This window comes from Strongylocentrotus purpuratus, unplaced genomic scaffold (assembly GCF_000002235.5).
Source record: "Strongylocentrotus purpuratus isolate Spur 01 unplaced genomic scaffold, Spur_5.0 spur5_scaffold_9, whole genome shotgun sequence".
Taxonomy (NCBI): domain Eukaryota; kingdom Metazoa; phylum Echinodermata; class Echinoidea; order Camarodonta; family Strongylocentrotidae; genus Strongylocentrotus; species Strongylocentrotus purpuratus.
In genome coordinates, this window is record NW_022145615.1 from 1,828,883 (window position 1) to 1,854,726 (window position 25,844).

At 36.8% G+C, this 25,844-nt stretch overlaps 3 protein-coding genes and 1 long non-coding RNA gene across 4 annotated transcripts; 1 reads left to right on the forward strand and 3 right to left on the reverse strand.

Annotated features, from left to right (window-relative positions):
* Window positions 1-69: 69 nt before the first annotated feature.
* On the reverse strand, window positions 70-2,201 carry LOC115920629. Its single transcript, XR_004062438.1, has 2 exons — window positions 1,913-2,201; window positions 70-1,576 (listed from the first exon to the last, which is right to left on the reverse strand). It is a non-coding gene; the product is annotated as an uncharacterized LOC115920629 (long non-coding RNA).
* Window positions 2,202-2,248: 47 nt separating this feature from the next.
* LOC577363 (tRNA (adenine(37)-N6)-methyltransferase) lies at window positions 2,249-10,057 on the reverse strand. Its single transcript, XM_030976987.1, is given in 7 exon segments — window positions 2,249-2,692; window positions 3,214-3,711; window positions 3,713-3,725; window positions 4,441-4,601; window positions 7,582-7,600; window positions 7,603-7,789; window positions 9,938-10,057. Coding segments are annotated over 7 exon segments (1,272 nt in total). The 3' UTR covers window positions 2,249-2,418.
* Window positions 10,055-16,326, forward strand: LOC577427 (dynactin subunit 3). Its single transcript, XM_777656.5, has 7 exons — window positions 10,055-10,196; window positions 11,696-11,780; window positions 12,177-12,263; window positions 12,971-13,054; window positions 13,332-13,390; window positions 13,738-13,797; window positions 14,487-16,326. The coding sequence occupies exons 1-7, from the start codon at window positions 10,098-10,100 to the stop codon at window positions 14,577-14,579; spliced, it is 567 nt and encodes a 188-aa protein (XP_782749.2). The 5' UTR covers window positions 10,055-10,097; the 3' UTR covers window positions 14,580-16,326.
* A 400-nt stretch (window positions 16,327-16,726) lies between these two features.
* Window positions 16,727-25,831, reverse strand: LOC577491 (protein PRRC1). The gene is made up of 7 exons (XM_777715.5): window positions 25,742-25,831; window positions 23,225-23,337; window positions 22,067-22,311; window positions 21,130-21,288; window positions 20,152-20,206; window positions 19,515-19,782; window positions 16,727-18,612 (listed from the first exon to the last, which is right to left on the reverse strand). The coding sequence occupies exons 2-7, from the start codon at window positions 23,307-23,309 to the stop codon at window positions 18,294-18,296; spliced, it is 1,131 nt and encodes a 376-aa protein (XP_782808.2). The 5' UTR covers window positions 23,310-23,337; window positions 25,742-25,831; the 3' UTR covers window positions 16,727-18,293.
* Window positions 25,832-25,844: the final 13 nt, after the last annotated feature.

Sequence of the window (25,844 nt, forward strand, 5' to 3'; positions counted from 1 at the left end):
ATGGCATGTCTGGCAGTATTAAAAAAAAAAGCATAACTACATGTACACACACAAAGACCCAATCTTATGTTTTTTTGTTTTTTGTATCAAATTTAATTTTGCACATTGAATAAAACACATTTCATGTTCATCACATTCTTGGTTTACATTCAGAGAGTTACATGTATATAACAGAGCAATGTTGACATGAAAGTTAAATCATTGTGAAAGAAGTATTTTGTTAATTTCATTTCTTACAATATTTTTTGGACAACGGTACCATTTAAATATTAGCCAATTCTCTAACTTCTCTCAATGTCATAGACTTCATACGAGAGCCATCCTGTTTCCTGCAATAGACATTGGGTTAATGAGGTTGATGTTTTAGCCAGAAATGTGATTTAATTTATGAAATTTATCAAATACAATACTTCTATCCACCATGGTTAGTTACTATTGGACGACGTTGCAAAATTTGCAACTGATATTTGCAATGATTGCAACTCAACTTTTCTGCAACGCCCCACTAGTCTCCTAAATTTTCTAGGATTTTTAAGGATTAAGTTTTAACAATTGAATTAAGTTAACTATATCTAGCTTTTATCCCCCCCCCCCCCCCCCTCTCTCTTACTAATGGAGCGTTACAAGAAAGTTGAGTTGCGATCAATTGTTAATTTGCAATTAATCGCAAAACTTACGCTTGATTTTGGGCTTTGCAATCGATTGAAACTTTCTTGCAACGCCCCATATGTGTGAAAAGTCTTCAAGTGTTACTGTAAAGTAAAGACATGGTCAAGTACTGATATAAGTATTTACACCCTGTATTGCATGTTTTTGTATACTTGCCTTTAACTACTGGTAAATTGTATTAATGTTTCAAAGATATATATATTGCTACATTAAACAATTTGCATTTCTTAAAACCATGGTCGTTGCATCTTTATTTCAAAGTTAAATCACACTGTGAAGAGTATCTATTAAGTCACAAGATGTATTCATGCATGTAATAACTTGACACATTGAAGCTTTACATCTAAAAATATTTAACAAAGGCCCTAATTCGACTAGTCCACCTTTCATGCTTGAGTTGACTTCATCGATTTAGAGATTGATTAATCGAGCTGTGTATGATTATAATTTCTCAATATAAATTGATTCAAATCCTCAGATTTTATTCAAATCGCTCCCAGTACAAAATTGTGAATTGATTTGTTCTTTGTCATCACAAACTCTTCACTATACTGCAAAACGGTACCACATACATGTACCTTCACACATTATTCATAACAGCAATTTTTCAAAGCAATGAATTATTGTTCATTCACTTAATATGTAATTCAATATTGTGATGTAATTATTTTGCAGCATGAAATAAGATCACTTGCATCTCATGAATTTTAGTTTCTGATTTCCTCAGTATTTTGGCACAAAGATCTGCTAAAGGGATCGTTTGGATTGAAAGCACAAAGCTGGGCAAGATCCAAATGATGTCGAGATTGTCTAAGGTAGATTATTGCATCCCTTTAAGAGCCACAAGGATTGCATTTCTCTTGACTTGGCATTAAAAGCCTTTCCTCAAGCACTGTTATTGCATCAGCTGAAAAGGGAGATGGATACGACTGGAAAACCTGATTCAAACCAGTTTGAGATGGGAATGTCTTGTTTCTGATTATTATGTAATTATTTTGCAGCATGAAATAAGATCACTTACATCTCATGAATTTAGTTTCTGATTTTCTCAGTATTTTGGTACAAAGATCTGCTAAAGGGATCGTTCGGATTGAAAGCACAAAGCTGGGCAAGATCCAAATGATGTCGAGATTGTCTAAGGTAGATTATTGCATCCCTTAAGAGCCACCAGGATTGCATTCTCTTCTTTGACCTGGCATTAAAAGCCTTTCCTCAAGCACTGTTATTGCAATCAGCTGAAAACTTGAAAAGGGAGATGGATTACTACTGGAAAACCTGATTCAAACCAGTTTGAAATGGGAATGTCTTGGGCAAAATAGTGTGGAAACTCACTAAAAAGAAATGTGATATGACAGGATACTTGACATAACAAGGCCATTGCTCCTCCCAGCTCTTTATATTATTTTTTAAAAACATGGATATATAACAATATACCAGGGGGTATTTTACAAAGATCCTAAGTCGGACTTAACTCTAAGTGGACTTGAACATTATGGAGAGCCATTTGTAGCCTTAAAATAAACATATTCAAAAGCAAAAACTTCAAGTATTTTAGACTTTTCATAAATTCCACATCAAAGAACATCAAGAAATCTCCTTAAAATATGAATGATTTGAATCAATATTTTATGCCTTTTAAATCAACTTGTAGAATTTCTTTTCAAAGATGCTAGCAGCTTCCCATAATTGTAAGTCCACCTTAGAGATAAGTTCAACTTAGGACCTTTGTGAAACACCCTCCTGATAAACCTAGGAACTTTTCATCGTCCCAATGACATCATTATAACGAGTTTCACAATCATCTATTGACTTTGGATGATGCCAGCCCTTCACTCGCAGCAGTGTGTTTGGGTATATCAGCCAAGGAAAGGGTTGCACTTGAAGCACCTCTACAAACCCCGCTCCAAACCAGCTGGTGATGTGAAGGTTGTCTATGGTGAAGTAGTACAGTCTATCAGAGCAAGACTTTCTCCTGTAGACAGAGCGTGGGGTCGCTGACAGGATGTCTTCTATGGCCTGGGAGCTTCATCATAGCTGTACAGAAATTCTAGCTTGTGATCTGTGGAACAAAATATTATTAACACTATGAGTATGAATGCTTTACAGTCTTTACGGAAGAGTAGAACATATGGTATCTATTTTTAAAATATCTAATTCTTAGTAATTAAGATCTGCAAATGATTACAGTTTTTTTTTTTGACTGCTTCAGTAAATTTGTTTACCAGTGAGGCACAGATGACTGAAAAGGAAAATGGTCATGGTGTTTAATATTTTCTAGTATGCTTACATCATCTTTTGATCTCATTTATAGATTTTTGCTTCTGAGACAAATGGTAGTATGGTACTGATTAAGACAATATCAAGTCCTTTCACAAACTAATTTTTTTAGAAATTTAAACCATGTTACATGTACATCTTTGGGATAAATCATTGTACTGAGATGCTTTGACTGAAAGAAAAAGGAGTAGGACATCTCATTTTTAGGGCACCTTAATTTCATATCGAGGCAAACACGTGAACAAATCTGTGAATTCTCACCTGGATCAGTGTTTCCCCAGAATGCAAGCAAGTTGTGCTTTGGCACTGGGAGTGAACCGAACAGTAAGTTCCTTGATCGGAGGAGCTCCTACCCAGTCTGCAACTCTCACATCATCTCCACTAACATCTTCAGGTTGAAGCGTATGAGTAGCATCACTGCTCTCACATGAAGTAGTTCTATTGCCATTGTCTCTATTGTCTGTGTTTAAGTCTGATGTCATATCTTTGGCATGACCGCTTGATTCACCTATGCCGTGTGACCGTGTAGTACTGTCCTTGGAGAAATGTTCTGTTCGGTCAGTCTTTATGCTTTGACTATCCACCTGAGATGGTAATGCCCCATCTCTTGTTTCTTGCACTTCACTTGGAACCCTTGAGGCATCATCAAGCCTCTTGTGAACATGATCAGTAGTTCTGGTAGAGGTTTGCTTGGGGTTGTCGTAATCAGAAACGTAAGGTTTGACATCCAGGACTGGGGTTCCATCTATCATGTCCATACCAGACGGTACAGGTATCTCCTGGGAGGAAAAGGAATCCATTAGGTGTGATTGACAAGATTATAATGAATAAACAAAAATGAAAAAAACAAAAATAGACACACATACACTAAATATTTAAAAAATGAAGAGAAATGAAATGGAGTGGTGATATGGAACTAAAGGGTAAGTTTCCATTGATTAAGACCGTTTATCAAAACAATACATGTATACCCTTATTCATATATTAATTAAGCCACTTCAGAGATACTATCTGCGCATGGGCAGATCTAAGGTCATTTGTTAACAAACGTAAAACCCATCAAGACAATCTTTATTCATTTATGCACCAAATGTACATTCTATGATGCGCAGGTGGAAGTATTCTTTTCCATCTATAGGGCAAACAAAATGTATTCATAAACACCTTGATCACTTTGGCAGCACTTATTCTAAAATGCACAAAGTAGGATTGCACCAGGTTTAAAGCCCCACTGCACTACTTATAGTTACCGCGGCACCCTCTATATATCAAAAAATGCCTTATCAGTGACCATTGGTCCCCCATGGTCCCCTTTTTCTTATGTTGATTGAGAGCTGATTTGATGAGATAATCACCTGTCAGTGACTGACCACGCTGGAACATCTAATCCCTCCTGGCCAAACTAGTGCAGACAGGCTTAATGATTTGTACAAGTACTATCTCCGAAGTGGTATATTGAATGAATACCATAAAGATATCTTAATAGCAGAATACCTTCCACTTTATCCAGTCTTGCCAGGGTGAGTCCTATAGGATTGGGTCTATGAGGAGACCTTGAGGCAAACACACCAACCTTCTTCCCATCCAGTCTTGGAGGTTTCACTTTGGCCTTGGTGAAGTTCTCTTGGCTGTTCTCATGGAACACAAACATAACCCTGAAAGACAAGCAAAACAAATAAACTTAGACATATAGATGTGTAAGGCCCTGGAAAATAGGCCTCCCTCAAATTTTGTATACATATATCTTGTTAGTATTATCATATATTTTACACACCAGTATCTTAAAAAGTTTGCACATTCTTCAGGGCTTGCTGCAAAGATGCAGAAACCCAACCCCTGTTTCCAAGAAGTGGTGACTCATATTGTGCCCTCTCCCCAAAACGAAACCAAATCGAAGGCGTTGGTCATGTCAGTGGTTTCTGCCTGATAGCATCAGTTCTATACATGATGCTTCACAGTAAACACATATTCTGACCAGCCTCTTCATTTCTTTTCAGGTAAGAAATACAACTTTTAATCTCTTTCATTTCTGTCTGTCTAATTAAGTTAATTATTATTGTTCAATTCATATATTACATTATTGTGCTGCAACTCGTGTTTAATGATGAAGTGAATGTTATTAGTAATATTAGAACCAATTAAGTGTATTTTATCAACCAGACTTATCATGAGAGATGCAGGCTTAACCTATGTATCTACATGACATGTATCTATTGTATGGTGTTAGTCACGTTTATGAAGCATTTAGATTATATAATGGTCGTATTATTATGTAGTAGAAGTAGTAAATCTTTATATATTCATACTAAGTCATGTTAAACCAACAAGTGTGAAGACACCTCATAATGTGTGTATGCTTAATGTGAGATGTATAGTGACGAGTTCATACCCCACTATACAAAGAGTAGTAGTAAGTTAATCCTGATACCAATTCAATAGTCTGTGCATTGGGAGAAGTTTCTCTGGTCTTTATCAGAGATAACTGTGACATGCTATGACTAATGACTTGTGGTCAGCAGTAGTCCACCAACTGGAGAAATGAGGGAATATCGTAGAAAAGAGAGCATGTGGGTTCATAGTTCAAGATTCAGGTCTTTGATAAATGAGTTGTTATGCATTTGTAGTTTCTCTCTCTCTCTCTCTCTCTCTCTCTCTCTCTCTCTCTCTCTTTCTCTTTCTCTCATGTCTCTCTCTTTTACTCCCTCTCATTTCTGGTTCTCTCTTTAACTGTTAATATCATATTTGAAGATTGAGTATGATTTTGTTAGAATATATTCCTTGTATCTTTTATTATACTTTTGTCCCTGCATATACATGTAGAGAAGAGTTTTGCTAGAATTGAGAAAAGTAATTGTGTAGTATTATTTCAGAAAAGGATTTAGGTTACTGTGCGACTATAGACAGGTCGGGATATTGGAGAAAGTTGGGTTATTGTGTAAAAAGACACAAAACAACTTTTAAACTGGTTCACCTTGGTCTATAATTACAGTTAGCCGTGTTCAGATTAGAAGATAAGCAGTCAGATGCCTATGCCAATGTTGTTTATGAATTTAGAGTTAGCTGTGTTAATATTCATATTTAATCCGATTACTTGTATTTAGTTTCATAGTGGAATATGTTATTCTATGGTTATCTTTATGTTATTAAAGAGTTCTATACATGATGCTTCACAGTAACCACACATTCTGACCAGCCTCTTCATTTCTTTTCAGAATTTATATCATTTACCCCCGACGTGGGTAACAGAAATCACTTAGAACATCTAATAGAGATAGGTGTTGATCCTATTTTGCTGATGACTTTGTCAACAAACATGTTGACCTTCTTCCCATAGCCTTGGCCTTGGTGAAACTCTCCTGGCTGTTCTTATGAAGACACACAGAACCCTGAATGGGAGAGAAGCAAATGATCATGAATGACAATCATGATTATTTGGAGTAAAATCTTAATCTATAGATCTATAATTTTGTGTAAATGGGCAAATGCATAAATCTTTCCCACAAAAAGATAGATAAACATTCGAGAAAAGATCCTTATTACCTACATTACAAATTCAATATCCTTCTTCACCCAGGTGTTTTAAGTCAATATTATACTTTGAAATCCCGTCTGTACTATAGTTTGGCCAGGGGGATTAGACCTCCCTGCAAGGTCACTGACAGGTGGTTATCTCACAATCAGCTCTCAATTAACATAAGAAAAGAGGATCATGGGGGACAAACAGGCAACGATTAGGCATTGCTTGCTATATAAGGGGCACAAGTAGCAAGTGCAGTGGGGCTTTACCCTAATAAGGCCGGGGTGGGCGGCCATTATGCCCCCCCCCCCTCCACGATTTTTCTGATTGCTCGAGAACGCATATGGATGGCGCCCCGCCACTCGCTGACTTTTTTCTTTCGAGTCTTGCGCAACTTTTAAAAGATTTTTTTTGAAAATCGGACCTACGATTACAAGGTCACGTGACCTTTTTGTCTTTGCATATCAGCCCGAAAATCGCTCATTTTTGTGATTTGTGTACAAAACATATGGAAAAGTCATTTTTCCTAAAAACAGATCAACATGGGTTATTTGGTCTTGTTTTTAAAGTTTAGGTGGTTGTTTTGGGGTCAAAATAGTTGAATTGTAGTAGAAATGAAATAATACACAAAACAATGAAATACATCAGTTAAAAACAAAGAAATCATAAGAAATTAAAAAACAGGGATAACATAAGGAATAAGCTGGCTCTTCAAATTTTTTTTGTTGTATGATTATTCAGTCAAGAGCTGCTCAACCGGTATACCTTGAAGCACATCACCTCGATCACCTGGTCTAATGAATATATTAGTGAAAAAGAATACCTAATTATGAATAATTATGATTTATATGCGTAAAAATGTGATTTTTATGACTTTATTTGCATAAATTACCATAAATATGCAAATGAGTGAATTTTTCAAAATTGAAATTATCATATTATTTTTATACACTTCACTTGACATGCATGCAAATGTTCGCGTCAATCGGCCGCTTCGCGATCTAAAGGGCCCTTAGGGGCCATAATGGCCCCCCCCCCCCCCCCCCCCCCCCGGCCATACTAAGACCTCAATAGCCCGGCCTTATTAGGGTTAAAGCCAATCAAACGATTGAACTCACCAGACATGAGAGAATGTGCCAAGCCATCCAGCGAGTGATCAGGGCAGACAAACACAGACTTGAGGATCTTCAGCTTGGCTCTAGCATAGCTACACACCGATGGCTGCCTTGGTGTCCCGTTCTTGCTCTTGAAACAAGACCTGATGTAACCAATAGGAGATGTGAGACTGAGAGTACCAGAGGAGACTGATGGCTCGAGGGTTGTGCTTCAATGGTACCGGTTGAGCAGCTCTTGACTGAGCTGGTTGAACTTTGACCTGAAGTAGACATCTTTTGAATGATGATGGGAATCCTGAATAAAGAACTTCTCAGTCTGCTATTCAGGTGCTGTAACCTGTTTGGGAATCAAATAGAATAAAAGTGGATTCAGATAATTGCATTTTAAGCTCTTAAGAAGGTCTAAATTGATCAAGGACTACTATGAATTATCAAATGGCAAGCTCACAAACTATCAGAATCAGAACAGATATTCTTTCTTTTGACATTAAACTCACTGTAATAAGCTTCTTGTAAATTTATCTGGCTATTGATTAGTTCTTTCAGAGATAGTTAGAGAGAGAGAGAGAGAGAGAGAGGGAGAGAGAGAGAAACAGCATCTTTTTCCAACAATCTGAAGCTTTCTTATTTGTTGTCTAAACTCTGTTTTTTTATTTGCATGAACCAAATTCAAAGGAATCTAAGCTAACACGAAAATAAGGATGAATTAAAGATATATAAAGTCTACCATCTAACTGCATGTGGTTTTTGAGCATCTTACTCTAACTGCATGTGGTTTTGAGCTATCTCTATCTAACTTGACTCTATCTGACTGTAACAGTGTAAGTGTAATATTAAAGGTAAAGACCAGTATTGGAACGCCCCAATTTCAAAAAATGAAATGGAAGCTCTCATTACCAATCATGTGAAAGAATATGTTTTGACTATACATGATGATAACAAATTTGCCGGGAAACTGCCTACTAATCATATATTTGGTAAATTTGTTTCTCTCCATGGTCTGTGAAGATATAGGGTAGTCCCATATACATCTTTCTGTGTATAGTGCTTGTAACTTTACGAAGAATAGGCCAAATTTCTTATCATTTTGATGATTCCAGAACCTTGCAGATGCTAGATGCTAGATGATCAACCTTTTCTGATCGATTCCACAACGTTTCTTTCACAATGCATCGCATGACCATAACTGGTCTTTACCTTTTAAGATAACTCCAGTACTGGTAAAAGAAAAAAAAAATTCTCACAGAATCAACAAAACTTACACTGAATGTTCAAGATTACAAATAAATGACATGTGCCAACAATTTTGGAAAAATGTATACTGGCTGAGTAATGAGCATAGAAAGACAAGGAAATCAAGGTAGTACTAGCCCCGACACCATGTGTGTTGTCCCATATATAGCTTTCTATGTGAGTGCTTGTTACTTTACCAAGACTCGGTCAATTTATTATGATTTTGATGACTCCAGAACCTTGCAGTGCACACCAATACTTACATGCTACATGATCAACTGTTTCTGATCCTTTCCACACCTTTTCTTTCACAATGCAATCGCATTACCAGTACTAAAGTTTATCTTTAAGTTAACATGAGTGAAAAATATTTTTCATTTGAAGAAACCCCAGGCTCCAAAGGCAGAGCTACCAAGTGTCACGCATTTCGAGGGTCTGAAAACGCTCTCACACACAACGTGCGCGCGCTTGATTTCGAAAAACGCTATACCTTATACGTGTGTTATACCCTCACACGCGCCCGTATCATGAAATGTCACGCATTGCTGATCTTTGAACTTGGCGTCTCTGCAAAGGATTTGTGTGTGCAATTAAGAAGGAAACATACAAAAAATTGTCATTAATTTTCAAATAGCATGCATCATGGCATGGACCGGCCCCTGGCCTCTGCATATTCTTGATCCTCGATCATCTCTAATTGTTGAAAATTACTCGACAAATTTGAATATAAATAAATAAGATTAAATAAACGTTCAACCACAGGCCACATCCCCTACTAGCGCGCTCTTTAGATTTCACATCTAACACTTTATATTCATTGTGCAACATAACTAAATCATACACCTAATATCAATCTGATCTGACTAATAAGACAACTCCCCCCCCCCCCCCCCCCCCCCCCCCCCCCTCCCGCGTGGCCTACCCCCAAAACAGAAGAAGGGGCAATGAGAAATTGCAAAATACTTAGGGCCTATCATGAATTATACTGAGTTTTAGACTATAAGTTACAACATTCTCACCGACTCAGAATAATTTGATCATGTAATAATCATACCAACACTATCAAACACTTACATATCTTTCTTTCTTTCTTCTAAAGTAAAGCCGGGGCAAGGGTACAACCAACCAGGGATAAAGGAGTGGTGATCTTGTGCTGGCGCGGCTGTGCTGCTAAGATCGCCACCGCCCGGTACCGTAGGGCTGGGCTAGGCTTGGGGCGTGGCCGTGGTGCAGCTGTATTACACATGTAGACTGCACTGGTTTGCTGACGAAGTTGGAAGTCCAAGATGGCTGGCGCTGGCACTCTCGAGATATTGGAACAAAGAATTGCTGCACTTGAGAGTAGAATATGCGGCGAAGGAAATTCGAATGGAATCCAAGGATCGGTAAGACTATGTTTTGTTTCTAAGAACTTAAAAATTTCCGGAACGAAAGGTTTTGATGAACTTTTGAGTCTAGAAAAAAAAAAAAAAAAATCGACCTAGTCCCAGCTGCTTATTTCTTTGTATGTTTTGTTTACCTTAATGCCCTGACATGTACATGTCAGAATTCAGTAGTGTCAATTATTGGAAAAGAAAAAGAGAAAGAAATATAAATAAATGAATAATTGCCACTTCTCAAATAAGCTTGTGCATGTAGTCTAGATCTATATCAAAGAGTGCAGCTGTGCCTCTAAAACTCCCTTTTCAAGCATGCAGTGCCCAGTAGATCTAGGAAATCTTTGACTTTGTTTAGACTAATATGAATATGATTTATCATCAGATTAATAAAAACACTAAATAAGTAAATTTTTAAAAACCCAGTAATTTGAAACTCAGATATTATGTGTCCAGACTAGGGCTTGGTGATAATCACGCCAGCAGCACAAATGGGCCAATGCAATGCGTATTCACATGTGTGTATCTGGAAGTTTACAAGCATTATTTCATTAATCTTAGATTTACTTTGATTATTGTACTTGTAAGTTGTAGAGAACAAATATCAATGATGGTTAGTGTAATTTGATAAGTATTTTCCGTTTAATCTGAAGGCAAAAGAGAAGTCATTGATGTTTGCTTGTCAGGCGCGATAGCTCAGTTGGTAGAGCAGTGGTCTCGTTATCCGGTGACCCTGGTTCGAAACCAAGTCGAAGCGCTAGTGCCCTTTGGTAAGGCATTAATCCTCATTACCAGGTCCCTCGGAGAGGACCTAAAGCCGTCGGCCGTCTGGTTGCTTACTTACAAGCATTTATGCTTTCTTAGCAGTCAGGTAAAAAAATAACAACCAACCAACTTAAGTGTCCAAACACCCAACCCCCCCCCCCCCCCCCCCCCATCACAGTTGTTGGTTGATGTCGTAAGACTTTACCAGCACCAGTTTTAATGGTATGAATTAGACATTTTACACCGTTTTGTTGTCGTCAGTTTTCTGCACTGTCACCTACTGTCACATAACAGCCCATCACGGTTTAGGCTGGAAAAGGTACTTCAGAGATTATCTCATCAAGATGATGATTTTTCTGGTTTCTCATATTTTTTCACTTTTCTTTCTTTCTTTTTTTGTCCCCTTATTTTGTCTTCATGATCTTCTTGTGTTTCATCCTCTCCCTCTCACTTCCCCTCATCTTCATCTTCTTCCTCTTCTTATTCTTCTTTCATTTCTTTTTTTCCATCAACATATTCTTATTCTTCTTCCTATTTTCTGTTCTTTTCGATCATCTTTGTTTTTAGTTGACATTTAAATGTGTGAAACGTTATATTATATACTAGATGCCATGCACTTCATACCATTATAATTATTTGTTCAATGGGACATAAAACTTATACAAGTCTACAACAACCAACAACAAATGGACAAAAGGTAACTTACATTCATCAATTCAACATTTTATTTCTTAATTTCACAGGTTATAGACAATTTGCATGGAGTGAAGCAGAAGATAGCAGGCTTGACATCTGGTAAAAGCAAGACTCAAGCTCTATGGAAAAGATGTAAGTTATTTTGTCTTCCAAAGAATAGTAGGTAGGAGTTAAAGAAATTTTGTGTTGGTTTATCACAATATTTTCTTTAAGTAAACAGTTATGAGTGAAGTATGACTGTACAAGTCATCAAGAACATGATTGACAGGTGGATGACTCTCCCCTATTTATACCCCCTCCACCCCCTGTATCTCTCCTATTTTCCATCTCCCTCTCTCGTTTCCATCTCTATGTCTCTCACTTAAATTGTCTGGTTGCCCCTCCCTTCTTTCTTTCTCATCTCATCCCTTCCCCTTCCACTCCCTATTTTACTCTTACTCCATCTCCAGCAACCATAATCTTGCTCTCCTCTCCTTTCCTTTCCATCTTGAGTAAATATGTATTTTTTGTTTGCTTTTATTTTTACAGTGGAAGAGCTCAATAATTATCTTGACCCGGAACTCTCCAGTCAGCTGACATTGAGCAATGACGCTAAAACTGACATCATTTTAGCAGGTATGTGTCCTTTTCAAACCTCTGTATTTTATATAAAGTAAAGAAATCTCAGTCCCCTTAAATTTCAAAAGATCTTATGTGATTAATTGGCTTGCTAATGCTAAGTACATCTTACTAAAACAAGATGCAGTTTTCAGTCAGCTACAACTACATGTATATCAGGTAAATACCAATGTAATTTCAAGTTTTTTTAAAACTAATTGATGGCAATACATGAGATATTTCAGGTTAGAAATTATAAAAAATATGTACTGTAACGAAAAAGGATGTACATAACAGGTTAATTATTTTGAATATATATGGTTATCGATCTCAACCTATTTTTGTGACTCATGTATAATCTTTGCTGATTAGAGGGCCACATTACAGATAACTGCTCATGCTGTTGTTTAATGTTCTTTGAAATGTATCCCTGTCCACACAGGGTTTTCCTAGCAAGAAAATAACAACACATTTTGATTGAAAACAGATATTATTTGTGACTCATGTATAATCTTAGCTGAATATAGCCCCCCCCCCCCCCCCCAAGAAAAAAAGAAAAAAAGAAGTAAGTTGAGTATCTTACAGTGTATTTAAAAAAAATTATGTACTATACCTGCCTTGTCTCTATTGTGTCAGGGATTAAAAAGATTTGTCTTTTTAAATGATTCTGTCTTTTAAAGATCTATATTTTAGTATATTCTGTGTCTGTTTTAACTGTTTTACAGAGGAGGAGCAGCTGAAAGCACAAGCAGTTCTCTTGGAAAAGGTCAAAGAACTTTCTTCAGTGCTAGATAGTGAACATATCAAAGGTGAGCTATATTGTTAGAGGATGGTTGAGGTGTGGATGAGAGAGAGAGAGAGAGAGAGAGAGAGAGAAGAAACAGAGAGACGGACATACAGAGAGACAGAGAGAAGGGGGAGGGGGAGGGTAGAGGGTAATACAAAGGGGGAAAAGATAATTACAACTATTTAAAAAAAAACTTTTCATATGTATTCCTCATGGTTTTGTTTGTAAAGTGGACAGTACTGTAGGAATTGAGAACTGTTATGAAATGAGAATGACTTTTTAACTTTTTTTCCCCCTAGGTGTAAGTGGATTATCCGACAGACTGGTACCACTGACCACAGTACAGGTCAAACATGAGGTAAGAAACTTCTTTGAACCTTCTATTGCCGTAGCCCATACACAGTTTGAGCTGGCTAAAGTTTGATGTTGTGTGTATTGTTATTAATATATTATACAGTTACTGTACCTGTGCTTGGACATGTATCGTCAATGAGCAAAATGATGATCACATAAAGATTTTCCCACGTATTTGAAATATAGGTCAGATGAATAAAAGCTCTTCTCCTAGTTTTTTATCAGAGATTAAATAAAATGATACAATGTCAAATTACAAAATAATCTGTCCACTCTTTTAATTGTCTGTATTTAATGAAACCCACCATGTAACAGTTCCTTTCAAAATCATTTGTTCTTTATCATTTTCAGGAAGAGGCAAAGGAGCTTGGAGATGAGACCAAAAAGCTTCTCGAGTCATATAATAACATTGTATCCTTTACAAATACATGTTCAGATGTATTTTGAGTCGTAGAATCTGTATTTCCTGACATGTAATGCCCTAAGTTCTATTTAATAATGACAATTATAATTGTGGCGTAATAATTTGTGTTGTTTTACTTTACCTTTACTTTAATTAAGAAAGGGATATGTTCGTGATTGTAATATGTACAGCGCCATGAGCGTCAGAGCCTGGCAGATACGGGTGCTTTATAAATATCTATATTATTATTATTATTATTAAGTTATTCCTACTTTTTGGGTTGTCAGCTTTTACACTGACTGAACATAGGCATTAAGATTACAATTCTACCTGAAACATTCCCCCCAATTTTTGTTTTTCTTTCTATTTTTGCAACAAGTTAAGATATTATTAGGGATGCACCACATAAGATTTATTTGTTCTTTCTTGCCGGTTTCCTCATTCATATATATATAAAATTGTATTTTGTGTTTATCTTTCGTTATGTTATTTGTATGTTCTTTACTTATATGTAAATATCAATGTTATAATTATGCATGTTTTTATGTGACGAATGGAATAAAATGAAATGAAATGATTTTTAAAAATGTGTGCACAATTTATAACCAGATACAAATCTGAAAATAAATATTAAACAATACATGTAAACTGACAGATATTCAATTTTATTTTTCCTGAATTGCTTTCACCATTTCAGATAACTCTTATCTCCAAACAGTTTGTGCAATGGGACGAGGTGATGACCAAATACGAGGTTGCTCATAAAGTCAGGACACCAGATATTTATTAATGTGACCGTTAGTCTAGAGCCATTACTATTATACAGGGTGGTCCACAAATGTTCTTAACCAATTAGCAACTAGCGATTTTGTAAAAATGGCCTATTATTCACTGGAAGATAAGCATAATATCATAATTTTGACATTGTGCTGAACAATATGGAACATGCGCTATTTTTCTATGCAGAATCCTACTGTAGACATGGTAAGGATTACGCATGTATAACATTATCACAGTAGACCCTATTTGAGTGGTTCAGTAAGTAAAAGGAGGGGCGGTTACGGGCGGTTTAGTTGCTAAAAGGTTAACATGAGGGACAGGATTGGTTTTCTTTGTGACAGGTTTGTAAATCAGTTACAGGTTTGAATTCACTCTCAAACAAACTTTATTTCTGAAATATTAATCAAGACATTTTTATATGAAAATGTGTCAAAATATGGCTCAGATCGTACCAGAAAGCATCTAAGAATCCTGGTGCCTCCAGAGCCACTAACCAGGTCCTGGAACCTAGCTGCAAGGGACTTGGGGCTTTGTGCACATCAGTTCATGCTCCTTCCAAGTTATATTTGTGTTTGTGGAATTCCACCTTGAATTCCTTGATGTTAGCAATTTATTTATGAGAGAATACTTCAATAGTTGTTCCAGTAGCATATGGTTGCCTAAAACACATCTTCATAGGCTGAACAAATATATGCTTTGTGCATGATCTGTAGTCAATGATAAGTTTCATTGATTTAGTTTTCTTGTTATCATTTATTAAACTACTTTCGTCTGTTTGGAGCCAGAAGGGCTTTATCACATCTTGTGACTCTGAAATTCGGATAAAGAGCACGACTGCACTCACTCATTGTAAATATGTAAAGTAACATTAGTAGATGATTCTATAGTGAAGTATAATCAGTTGATATTGTGTTTTCATTGATTATAGACATACAAAAACAAAAGTATAAATGTAATGTCATCAATGTGTTGTATATAGAAGTCAAGCATAATATTGTAACATAACAAAATGAAGTGGCAGGTACATCAGCAACTTTTCACAAAGGATTGCATCATGTCAATTAAACAGTCATAGTCATCTTCTTTTATAGATCATGATAGGTGGGTGGTTGTGCACTAGATATTGTTGTTGAGAATCTGGTCCGTGACTGCTGCATTTAGAAAATATCCCGATAGGAGAAAGATAAATGCTGCTTTATAGCCATATGTGTTCCTCTGTTATATTTGCGACACTACATTTTGCTAGGCTACTGTATCATGGTGTATGTAAAATGGGATTATGTAATTCTCTTGCCAGCTGTTGTCAGTTCTTATTCAAGAAAAGGGCAGGGGCATGGATTCTAAAATCTAGATGTTTTTAGAAGACAGTCATTTTGTAAAGGATAATTTCGTAAAATTTCAATTGACAAAAATGATGTTTCAAATTCATTGATTTTAGCAGGTGTATCCATGATTTTGACTAGGCTCTAAGTCAATGCATTCCATTATGAATTCAGTTCTTTTCACACTCTTTCTCTATCTCTCTTCCCTACCTCTTTCATATTTTCTTTTGATGTCAATTTCTTTTTCCTTCAATTTTGTATTTACTCGCATGTATTTCTTTTGCGTTTTAACTTATGGGCCTCTACATTACCATGCTACTCTTTGCTTGATTAAATTATTACATATATGACATTATACATGGCTGTATCTCAGTAATGGATATGTAATATATTACATGAATAAAAATAAGCTCATGCTGATCATCAATATTTCAATTTTGTTTTCCTGTATTAATTTAATTATTTGTTTATTGGGATCTGAATCTCTAGACTGCCAACATATTTGGAGTATTAATATTCTGAAATATTGTGTGTGTGGAAAAAGTAGACTAAAGTGGTCCGTTGCATGTTCCAAGAGTTGACCAAAATGGAAAGTGATTGCAAAGTTACAACAGGCTGTTGATGTTTCTTACTGAAATATAAAAACAGTACATTAATTTCTAAATGTTCCCTAGAGAATATCTATTGTCAAATTAAACAAGTAATAAAAACTACCGGTATAGCTTTTGGAAGGCTTTGAAGATTTATAGAGTGCAAGTATCAGAATTCCTTGAGAGAATGACAAAAAACTGTTCACATACAGTGACATGCTAGAGATAATACAGAATGACACACCTTTGCATTTTCTACTTTCTTTTTAATTGAATACTTCAGCTCAGCCTACAGCCGTATTATAATAATATATAAATAAAAATGCCGTGTTTCACAAACACAATTTCTCTAGACGAAAGAAAACAAACATGGAATTATTGAAGGAAGAAATATCAAATGCGTACAAATTAGAGACAAAGTAAACATGACAGAATGTCTAAAGAAAAACAAAATTACAGTGTAAGTTTGATATAAAGAAAATAGCACAGGAACATGTATATCTGAACTCAACTTTGAACTTTAGGAAACAAACCACATGTTCTTCCCTCTTTCCTTTCTAGACAAGAAACGTGACAGAATTATCCCAAATAAGAAATGATAAAATTCTTAAATAATTTATTCAAAAATCAAATCATATAGAAATTTGGAATACTCCAAATTTATTTCAGAACTATCCTCAAACATTCAAATATTTTATCAATGGCTGATAGTCATAAAATTATCTATTCTAAATCAAGTTCAAGTTTACACCCTGACCAAGTAGATAGAACTATCTACTCAGCAAGTTAGTGATGTAGCCACATACAGTCGGTCTGTCTCGTGATGGGTCCCCATTAATCCAATCACTCATTTTCATTTTATGACTGACTTAATTCCTATTTTATAGTCATTTTGTCACAGAATAAAGGTAATTGTATGGACAAGATAAGAAGGTTGGTTGCCAATGAATGCAGTGTCATAAACAGGAAATATTATACAAGGATCCACAAAAATCAACTCTTGATCTAAAATTAACAAGGTAGAAAAGCTTCTTTGATCTTTAATGATCTTCAAATTCCAAAGGCACAAGGATGGCAAGTTTATATTCTACTAGACCAGAACTCTTGCAATTCCAACTACTAATTTATAAAAGTATCTTACAATTTTGTGCATACTAATTCATTTATATAAAATTTGAAGATGGATGGAGCCATTTCATATCATAATCATAGCTTTTCAATGCAGACCCTAATTTGTCCTAGAAGCTCTAACTCTAGCAAAGCTTAAATCAGTTGCCAAATCATTCTCCCCCCCCCCCCCTACCCCCCAACAAAACAAAAAATTCATTCATTTATTACTAAGTTGTTGACATTGCGCATCATTTGATTGTCACTTACTTCTACACCTGGAACTTGGACACCTAGCTCGATGGCTTGATGCTAAAGCCGATACAAACAGAATCGAGATTCCTAGAGGTAGCTACAGTGTGTACACATGCAGGCACACTTTCTTGCATTATTCTCAAAATTTGTATACCGACCTAACAAAACTGCTATCTATCTTTGCCTTAGCATCGTTTGCCTCAAAAAGATGGTTGGAAAATTAAGTCTGATTTGACTATGTGTGAATGTGTCTAGTTGCCTTAGAGTATATAGTGTTCTTACAATCCTACTCATGGCATGCATTCATTCCCATACAATCTTTTCAATAGGAAGTCTTCAAGCCACAGATAGCAACCATCACTTTTGAGCCGAGTTCCTCTTCTATGTGGACACCACACTAGTACCCTGATACATTCAGTCAAGTCCTCCGTACAACCCTTAGAGTTCGATTCACAGAGTTTGGGTCTTCCCTGACAGCTGGACCTTATAGGTCCCTGCTAACGAGATGGCTGCACTATAAATCATCTCCTGTCTGGACATCCCTGTGAAGGCCTTGTGCCAGTCTGATCGGGGAATCCCCTGGTTTGATCTCTCAATCACCTCACCGATGGTCACAGCGAGGCCAGACCACCGCAGGTTGTAGTCCGGAGGGGTCATTCTCTGCGCCTCTTCCACCAGGTCAGAGGGGATGGGTGTGGCCTGGGTGAAGTTCTCCAGGTTTATGTTATGGTAGGGATCTTGTAGGATGACACATCCAATATCAAACCACCTGAAAAAGACAAGACAACATTACATAATTACAAAGAAAGGTCAGTAGTAACATTATTAAGCTTCACTATTAAACAGACTAAGATCCTAAGTTGGACTTAACAATTATGGAAAGCCGTTTTCATCTTTGAACAAAATTTGTAAAAGTTATCTTAAAAGGCATAACATGTTGATTTCAATCATTCATGTTCTTGATGTGGAATTTATGAAAAGTCTGAAATACTTGAATTTTTGCTGTTGAATATATTTTATTTTAAGGCTACAATTGGCTCTCTGTAATGTTTAAGTCCAACATAGAATTAAGTTCGACTAAGGATCTTTGTGAAACACCCCTTTGCTCTGAAACATTATGAATCTAAAAATGTGACCCAAATTTCGGCTAATATATCTGAATTGATCTAACACAATTAATTTGCACTACATGAATACAATGAAAATACTGTAGTATGTAATATATGCAATTCTCTTTATTGGAGAATGGGGATACAGGGTCAGCAGATTTTGGGATTATTAGGTGTGAAATAGCACAGCAATTACTACCTTGCACAGTTGCAGGTAACCCTTGCAATGTACATATCAAGTCCTAATATCAAACAGCACATTTTTGGGTATAGAATTATTGTCATACTGGATAACATGCAGCACATCTGGGCCATAAAATCATCATTATTTGCAAAAGGAGTTAAGTTTTTTGGTTGTGCCTGTGATGTAGACTGTTAACAAATAATACTAGACCCATTATCTAGATGTCTATATAAATTAGGTCCAAACATTCTTCAAATATAGCTCTATTATCAATCTTTTTTTCTGCAAAATTTAAATTGGTAAATACTACCAATGAAGGTACATCACTAATATATCTTTTAACTATTACCATTACAAACTGAATAGAAACTAACTCACTTGTCTGGAAGCAGCTCAGCAATGAAGCTCTCCACTGACACCATGGGTTGTTTCTCATGTACCTCCCCACTCCTCCTAAGATTTGTTATCCTTTCCTCCGCCCCCTTCAAGCCCGCTGCGTACCCCTCGGGCTGAGGTGCGATGTTAGACTGGGCTGCCAGACCGGTAACCGTGGCCTTACCAAACACCTTCTGGAATGCATCTCGGACTCCCGCTACTTTCACCTCTTTGTCTGATGCAACAATGATATCCACGTCCCCACCAGAACCTGCATAGGTAAGGCAATGAGATACACGTCTTGAAAGGACTTTGAAAATGGTAATAAACTTTGCGAGAACCACTGACTATAAAAGTTAATAGAAATCTTCATGAAATATGGGAGACTTTCAACAGCAGAGTCACTACAGCAGTATGAAATCATCCTTAAAATATATATTCATTTATGCACATATGTTCTCATATTGCTATCATTTAAACAGAAAAATTGTACTGTACAATCATTATACCCAAATTAAAATTGAAGACATGACTTCATTTTCTCCCGAAATCAAAGAGCATCTATATTTTCTTTGTTATTTTCTCCCCGATACACCAGAGAAATAAAAATTAACTAGCAATTCTTTCAGAGTGTACTTACGGATTATTGCTGCCATACCAGGATCTAGTGTTGTTATCATTGTATCAACTGAGCTCTGAATATGACAAGAAATATGAGATGGTACAAAAAGACAACAGGGAAAAACAAAAAGTAGCTCCATTGTTTACTTTATGAATAAAACAAGAAATAGATGGATCAAGTTCATAATATATAAATTACCGATATTCAAATGTAATTACAATATATTTTGCTTCCATTGTAGTGAGGAACTTAATGACATGTATAGGGTTCAAGTGTAAAATAAAGTGTTTCTTTCGTATGAAATGCAGTGTTAGGGCCTTTTTACATACATTGTTTCTATTTTTACATACCCGTCTGTAGACATTTCAAAAGTGTCCTTACCCAACTAAATCAAGCTTTAATATACTACGGTAAACCAAAACTGCTTTTCAGTCTAAACATGAAGGAAATGCCACTCGATCCACTACATCCTGAAGCCTGGAAATCAATATACGGTGCGTCCAAGAAAAAACGAAACCAAGAATTATCAATGTTTTATCATAACGTAATCACAATTATAATTGATAAATGACACATATTTGTAAAGTTTAGTTCCTCCTCTTTCATTTGATGCAACTCATATTCCATGCATGAGTGATTGAATACAATTGAAGAAAGGGTACCAAAAAGTCATTTGGCGAACAGTATCTGAATTTCAAAGAGAAAATCACATTTCTAGAAAGATCAATTTCTGCTCTTTCATATGACACCTCAATCAGGAATAATGATCCAGGAATGACAAGGTTCTGTTTGTTTAAAGTAATGCTTGCATTTCCATAATTTTATTAAAGGAATCCGTTCCACTGGCTGTCTGCCCTTAACAACAAAGAAGACGAAAGACTTCATGCATAGCTGATCGTCAACAAGACAGCATTTGTTGTTTGTTGCTAGGGCAGGCAGCCTGTGAAAATGAATTCATAAAATGCTAGATGGATTTGTATTAGGTAGAGATCTCACCTTGGTTTTCTCCATGACCTTTCTCATAATGCCACTGCCCCATCCAAAGAGGCCCCCTCCCCCACCCCCTCCTAATGATTCAGGGTGGGGGTTGGGGTCAACCTCTGGGGTACTACTGCTTGCGATGGACTGATGAGGCATTTCCATTGGTGGAGGGCTCTGCAAGAGAAAATAAACATTTGTACAAAGAAACCTTCATAAAAATTACTCATTAAACGACACATTTGTCAATTCTAAAATTCAATTTGTCATTCGGACTTTGACAAAATCCAATGAATGTCTTCACACATACAACATTTGATCTACAGCATATTGCATACCTGTAAAACCTTCTTGAATACAATTCTTTTCAAAGGTTTAAAATGGTCTCATTCTTTTCACTTTATTGGCAACAAATAACATAGACTACATGGAGGAAATGAGATAGAAGAGGTGATGACAGAATGGACAGGTAGCATCCTGCTCCAAGAGAATTGATCAAAAATAATTATGATCTGTAACATAACTGGTGTTTGTTGCAAGTATTTGTGACAAAATGAATTGACTGAAATATCTTAATTTGTTCACACAGGGTCCTTTGATTTGAGATTTGGCATATTGTCATATAGGCCTTGTTGTCTACTTTCAGAATCAGTCATTATTACCAAAGTCAAACCTGCTTTAGTGACCACCTGTCTACCAAAACCACATTTTTGTTTCACTTGAAAATGGTTTGTCATTTAAACATTTACTATAAGCACCTGTACAAGAAGACAGTCTGCCTATAAAGACCACTTTTCTTGTCTCCCTTGGCTGGTCTTTATAGACAGGTTTCACTGTATTACATTTGTTTCTTCTTCAAATCAACACCATCAAATTAGAGTGGTCTTTATAGACAGGTATCACTCTATTACATTTTTTCAATTCAACACCATCAATCTATTTACATCTAACTCACCTGTGGATCAGGACTTGACACCACCCCATACGAGTACCCTGATGTACCCACTGGCTCAGCAGGCATGGATGGTGTGAAGATCTGTGGCTGAGGCTGCTGCTGCCCCAAGGACGACACAGCCCCTAGGTCACCGGCAGGGGGTGGTGGTGGGTAGATGTGGCTCCCAAGCGGCTGGGGAGGGGGAACTCCAGACAGGAGGGATGAAGTGCTGTCTGGGACTGGTGGCTGAGGACTGCCTCCATCTCCTTCAATCAAAGACGAAAGATGGGGGAAATCAATACCTGGGGCCCGTTGCACAAAATTTACCATTGATGGTAACTTTGCTATCAATGGTAACTACCATGGAAACCTTGATTTTGATTGGCTGTTGAGCCCTGTTACCATGGTAGTTGCCATTGATGGTAAAGTTACCATCAATGGTAACTTTCATGCAACAGAGCCCTGGATTGATATTTACTGTTACAGCGGAAGGAGCTAGAGGAGGGAGCTGGAGGAGGGGGCGGGGGATGGCAATGATGTCAAATCAATGTAAGTAATATATTCAGCAAGATTACCAGCAATAACAATTTTAAAGGCCAACCCCTCCTTAAAGTGTATTGCCTCGTGGGCCTTTCTGTTACATATACATGTTGTACTGTGATCTTTCTTCCCTGCTTTTATTTTGTTGTAATTGATCTTTCATCAAGGTTTGTAAGTTTATTTTCCAATCCTATACAGGTACTTACTTCTCAATTTCAATCTACTCCTCTACCCATGCATCATCTTATAGTATTATTTTTGTTTCCCCCTCTCATTATCTCTTTGCTCTATCTCTCTCTTATCCAATACCAATGACAGTCAGAAGGTAAATGAGCCCTCAAAATTCATTTCTAATATTGTTTTCCTTCCAATTGTACATAAATAAATAAATATGCCATATATTTGAAAGCATGAATGATTTGTAACATGCATCAATTAACCATTTGCATATCTGTTTTTTCACACTTTCTTTGCTATTCAACATCAATTCCATATTCCTGCAAGAAAAGTCAAGCAAAACATCCATTACAGCATTAAAAGTGGTGGTGCAGCCGTATTACTTTTTTTTACTCTGCAGATCGAGCATGCATTCTCCACACTAACTGACTTTAAATAAACTTTACAAAGAATTAATCATACCTGCTGGTGCGACCTCTTGCGCCTCCTCTCCCGGCAGGCCTGGGTCCACTTCTTTGTGGTCATCACTGCTCACTTCTTCCATCATAATGACAGCACAAGAATAATGTCAATACCTATCATGGTGAAAATAAGAAACAAAACATGCTAATAAGACCTGGCAATCTAGATCCAACTATAGAAGTGGTTTTGTCAATCTACTATGAAAGTGGATCAATTTCAGTTTGTTAGTTACCATATTGTGGTTCTGATTGTTAGTGTTATTAATATTATCTTCTTTTCCCCTTATGGGGGGGGGGGGGGGAGGGGTGGAATCATTCTTTCATCATGGCATAAGTCATAACTATAACCAGGAATATGAGAGTTAAATGGATATTCCGTCTCAAAAGAATTTCCCGATTGAAAGCTATTCAAGATTAACTTGGCTTAACAACAAGTAATGTAACCCTCTTCAGCCATCAAATCCATCAACAGCCGCCCTTATCAGACCACAGATGCCCTCTGGCGATCCAAATGTTACAAAGTGTTACGCAACGCCGTCTGCTTCCCTAAGCTCTCCAAGCACTTGGTCGTTAAAAAAAGGCTTTGAAGCCATGCGTGTCACCGAAAAAATGACGTTATACTCATTGAAGATGTACAGTGTATATAGCTATAACATATAAAATACAGAATTGACAACTTACGGCACAATGCAACCTTCTATTGGTTATCAAATGCTTTCGCTGTGCTCGGATAACTCTACTGAAGACGTAGCCATCTGAACCAGCGAAATCGACCAAGGAAATCATGAGTTAGAGTGAATGCAAGTTTCTCATCATCATCGTGTTCTCTCCTAATTATTGACATTTTCCGAAAGTTTCCGAAATTTTTATATAGCTAGGAAGGTAGTCCATAAGTTTATCTCTTAAAATAACTAAATGAAATTGTGTTATATATTTGCGCATTAGATTTAATGAGGGTTAGAAGTTGTCAATTCATCACCACTTTTCGCCCAAATACGGGCCGGCGACGTGCAAGCCGCCGTGCTCGCTGGGCTGTGCATGTTGTGGGTGGAAACACACATAGCTGCATTACTACCCTGGCCGTGTATTAAATGTTGTGCTATTGATTCTCAGCATTTCAAACACCACTGTACAAAACTCAACTGATTTCACTCAAAGTCAGTACCGTAGTGACGATCGATGACACCTAAAGAGCATTAAAATACAATTTGTTCAACTTTCCGATGTTAGAAAGAATAATTTAAAAATTAAAACTGTGAGTCTAATGCAAACTTGCCGATCAACCGCATCGGGATGATTATGTGCATTTGTATGTTGTGAGTGTATTGACTATTCATGTATTCGAATGCTGCCTATTTACACGTACTGCAGTGCTAGTAGTCAATACGCATTAGTATCAACTATCTATGCTTTGCTGGAGTGGCCTACGCATTCACGATGAAACCATTGAACTGTACACGTACATTCTGGTTCACTGCAACAAATAAGATTTTCTGTTGATGGAATTTCACACGTGCATAACTTGTATTGGTCTCCAACTTCCCATAAATCAAATCTTCCTCAAAATCAGTCAGAAAGTCTAAATCGTCGCCTAGCAAATACTCATCCCTAGTGTACGGCGCCATTTTTGTTTGATAGCAGCTGATGTGTATTTCCAACAATGCATTTCGCGAGCCCTATGTCACTCAGTTTCGGGAGTGAGATTTACGAGCTGTGCGGTCCGGGAGAGGGATTAAGGGGATTATGATATGGGGGGAAAAAAGACTCGCGGTGCAGTGGAGTTCTTCGAAGGGCCCTCTTAGATGGGGTATCCATTTAAACTCTCATTTTCCTGCTATAACTATTGCAAATATAATTGCATACAGCCCCTGGGCCTATAGGAAAAATAATCTATTCCATCATCAATAACTATAAGATTTATAAAGACAATGATGAATGAAAGTTTATGAAATTTTCCAACAGCTAGAGCAGATTGGAGAGGATCTTGCAAGATACATCACAGTGCAGCGTTGCCAATTTCCTTGCATTTCACTGATGACTGTGATGTCAGATGACCACTTCAATTCAAACATTTTTAAATTTCCTAGACCCTATTTTCAATTGGATATTGATTATTGGCTTTTTTATAATATTGCTCAAACTTTCACTTAATTATTTGTTTCTCTCATTTTTGGGCTGGACTTAAAAGTTTACCATCAGGGTGGACTTTCCCTTTAAATTTAATGAAACGACTCCTTCCTGTTAGTGTTAGTGTTACTAGTCTAATACTATACCATGCTATTGCTATATACTAACTCGAGGGAGCTCCAACGCCTATGCCGTCGGCGTCGGAGCTCCCTGGAAATAGAATGATCTGTGTAGTCTAGTGTTACACAACATCGATATCATCGTGTGGTACCATGTTTTAATTAGGCATTCGTTTTTAATTAATTTAAAATGCATTACTTTCCAGCTACCACACCCAAAACACTTATCATACTAAACATTCACCATTTGATTCACACGAAAACTAAATTACCTGACAAAGACTTTGGTATGTAGGCCAAGGCGACTTGCCACGTAATCTGGGAGGTAGGCAATCTTGGGACAAGCTTCAGTTCAGGTACAATATTTTGACGTGT

What these genes read in the sequence shown, in the direction of transcription:
- LOC577491 (XM_777715.5), bottom strand. Translation starts at nt 23,309, where the DNA reads ATGATGGAAGAAGTGAGCAGTGATGACCACAAAGAAGTGGACCCAGGC. An exon ending in GCAAGAGGTCGCACCAGCAG is followed by an intron (nt 22,312 to 23,224) that starts GTATGATTAATT and finishes CTTTGATTGAAG; the next exon opens with GAGATGGAGGCAGTCCTCAG. An exon ending in TGGTATGGCAGCAATAATCC is followed by an intron (nt 19,783 to 20,151) that starts GTAAGTACACTC and finishes TTACCTATGCAG; the next exon opens with GTTCTGGTGGGGACGTGGAT.
- LOC577427 (XM_777656.5), top strand. Translation starts at nt 10,098, where the DNA reads ATGGCTGGCGCTGGCACTCTCGAGATATTGGAACAAAGAATTGCTGCA. An exon ending in CAGTACAGGTCAAACATGAG is followed by an intron (nt 13,391 to 13,737) that starts GTAAGAAACTTC and finishes TATCATTTTCAG; the next exon opens with GAAGAGGCAAAGGAGCTTGG. An exon ending in TCGAGTCATATAATAACATT is followed by an intron (nt 13,798 to 14,486) that starts GTATCCTTTACA and finishes TCACCATTTCAG; the next exon opens with ATAACTCTTATCTCCAAACA.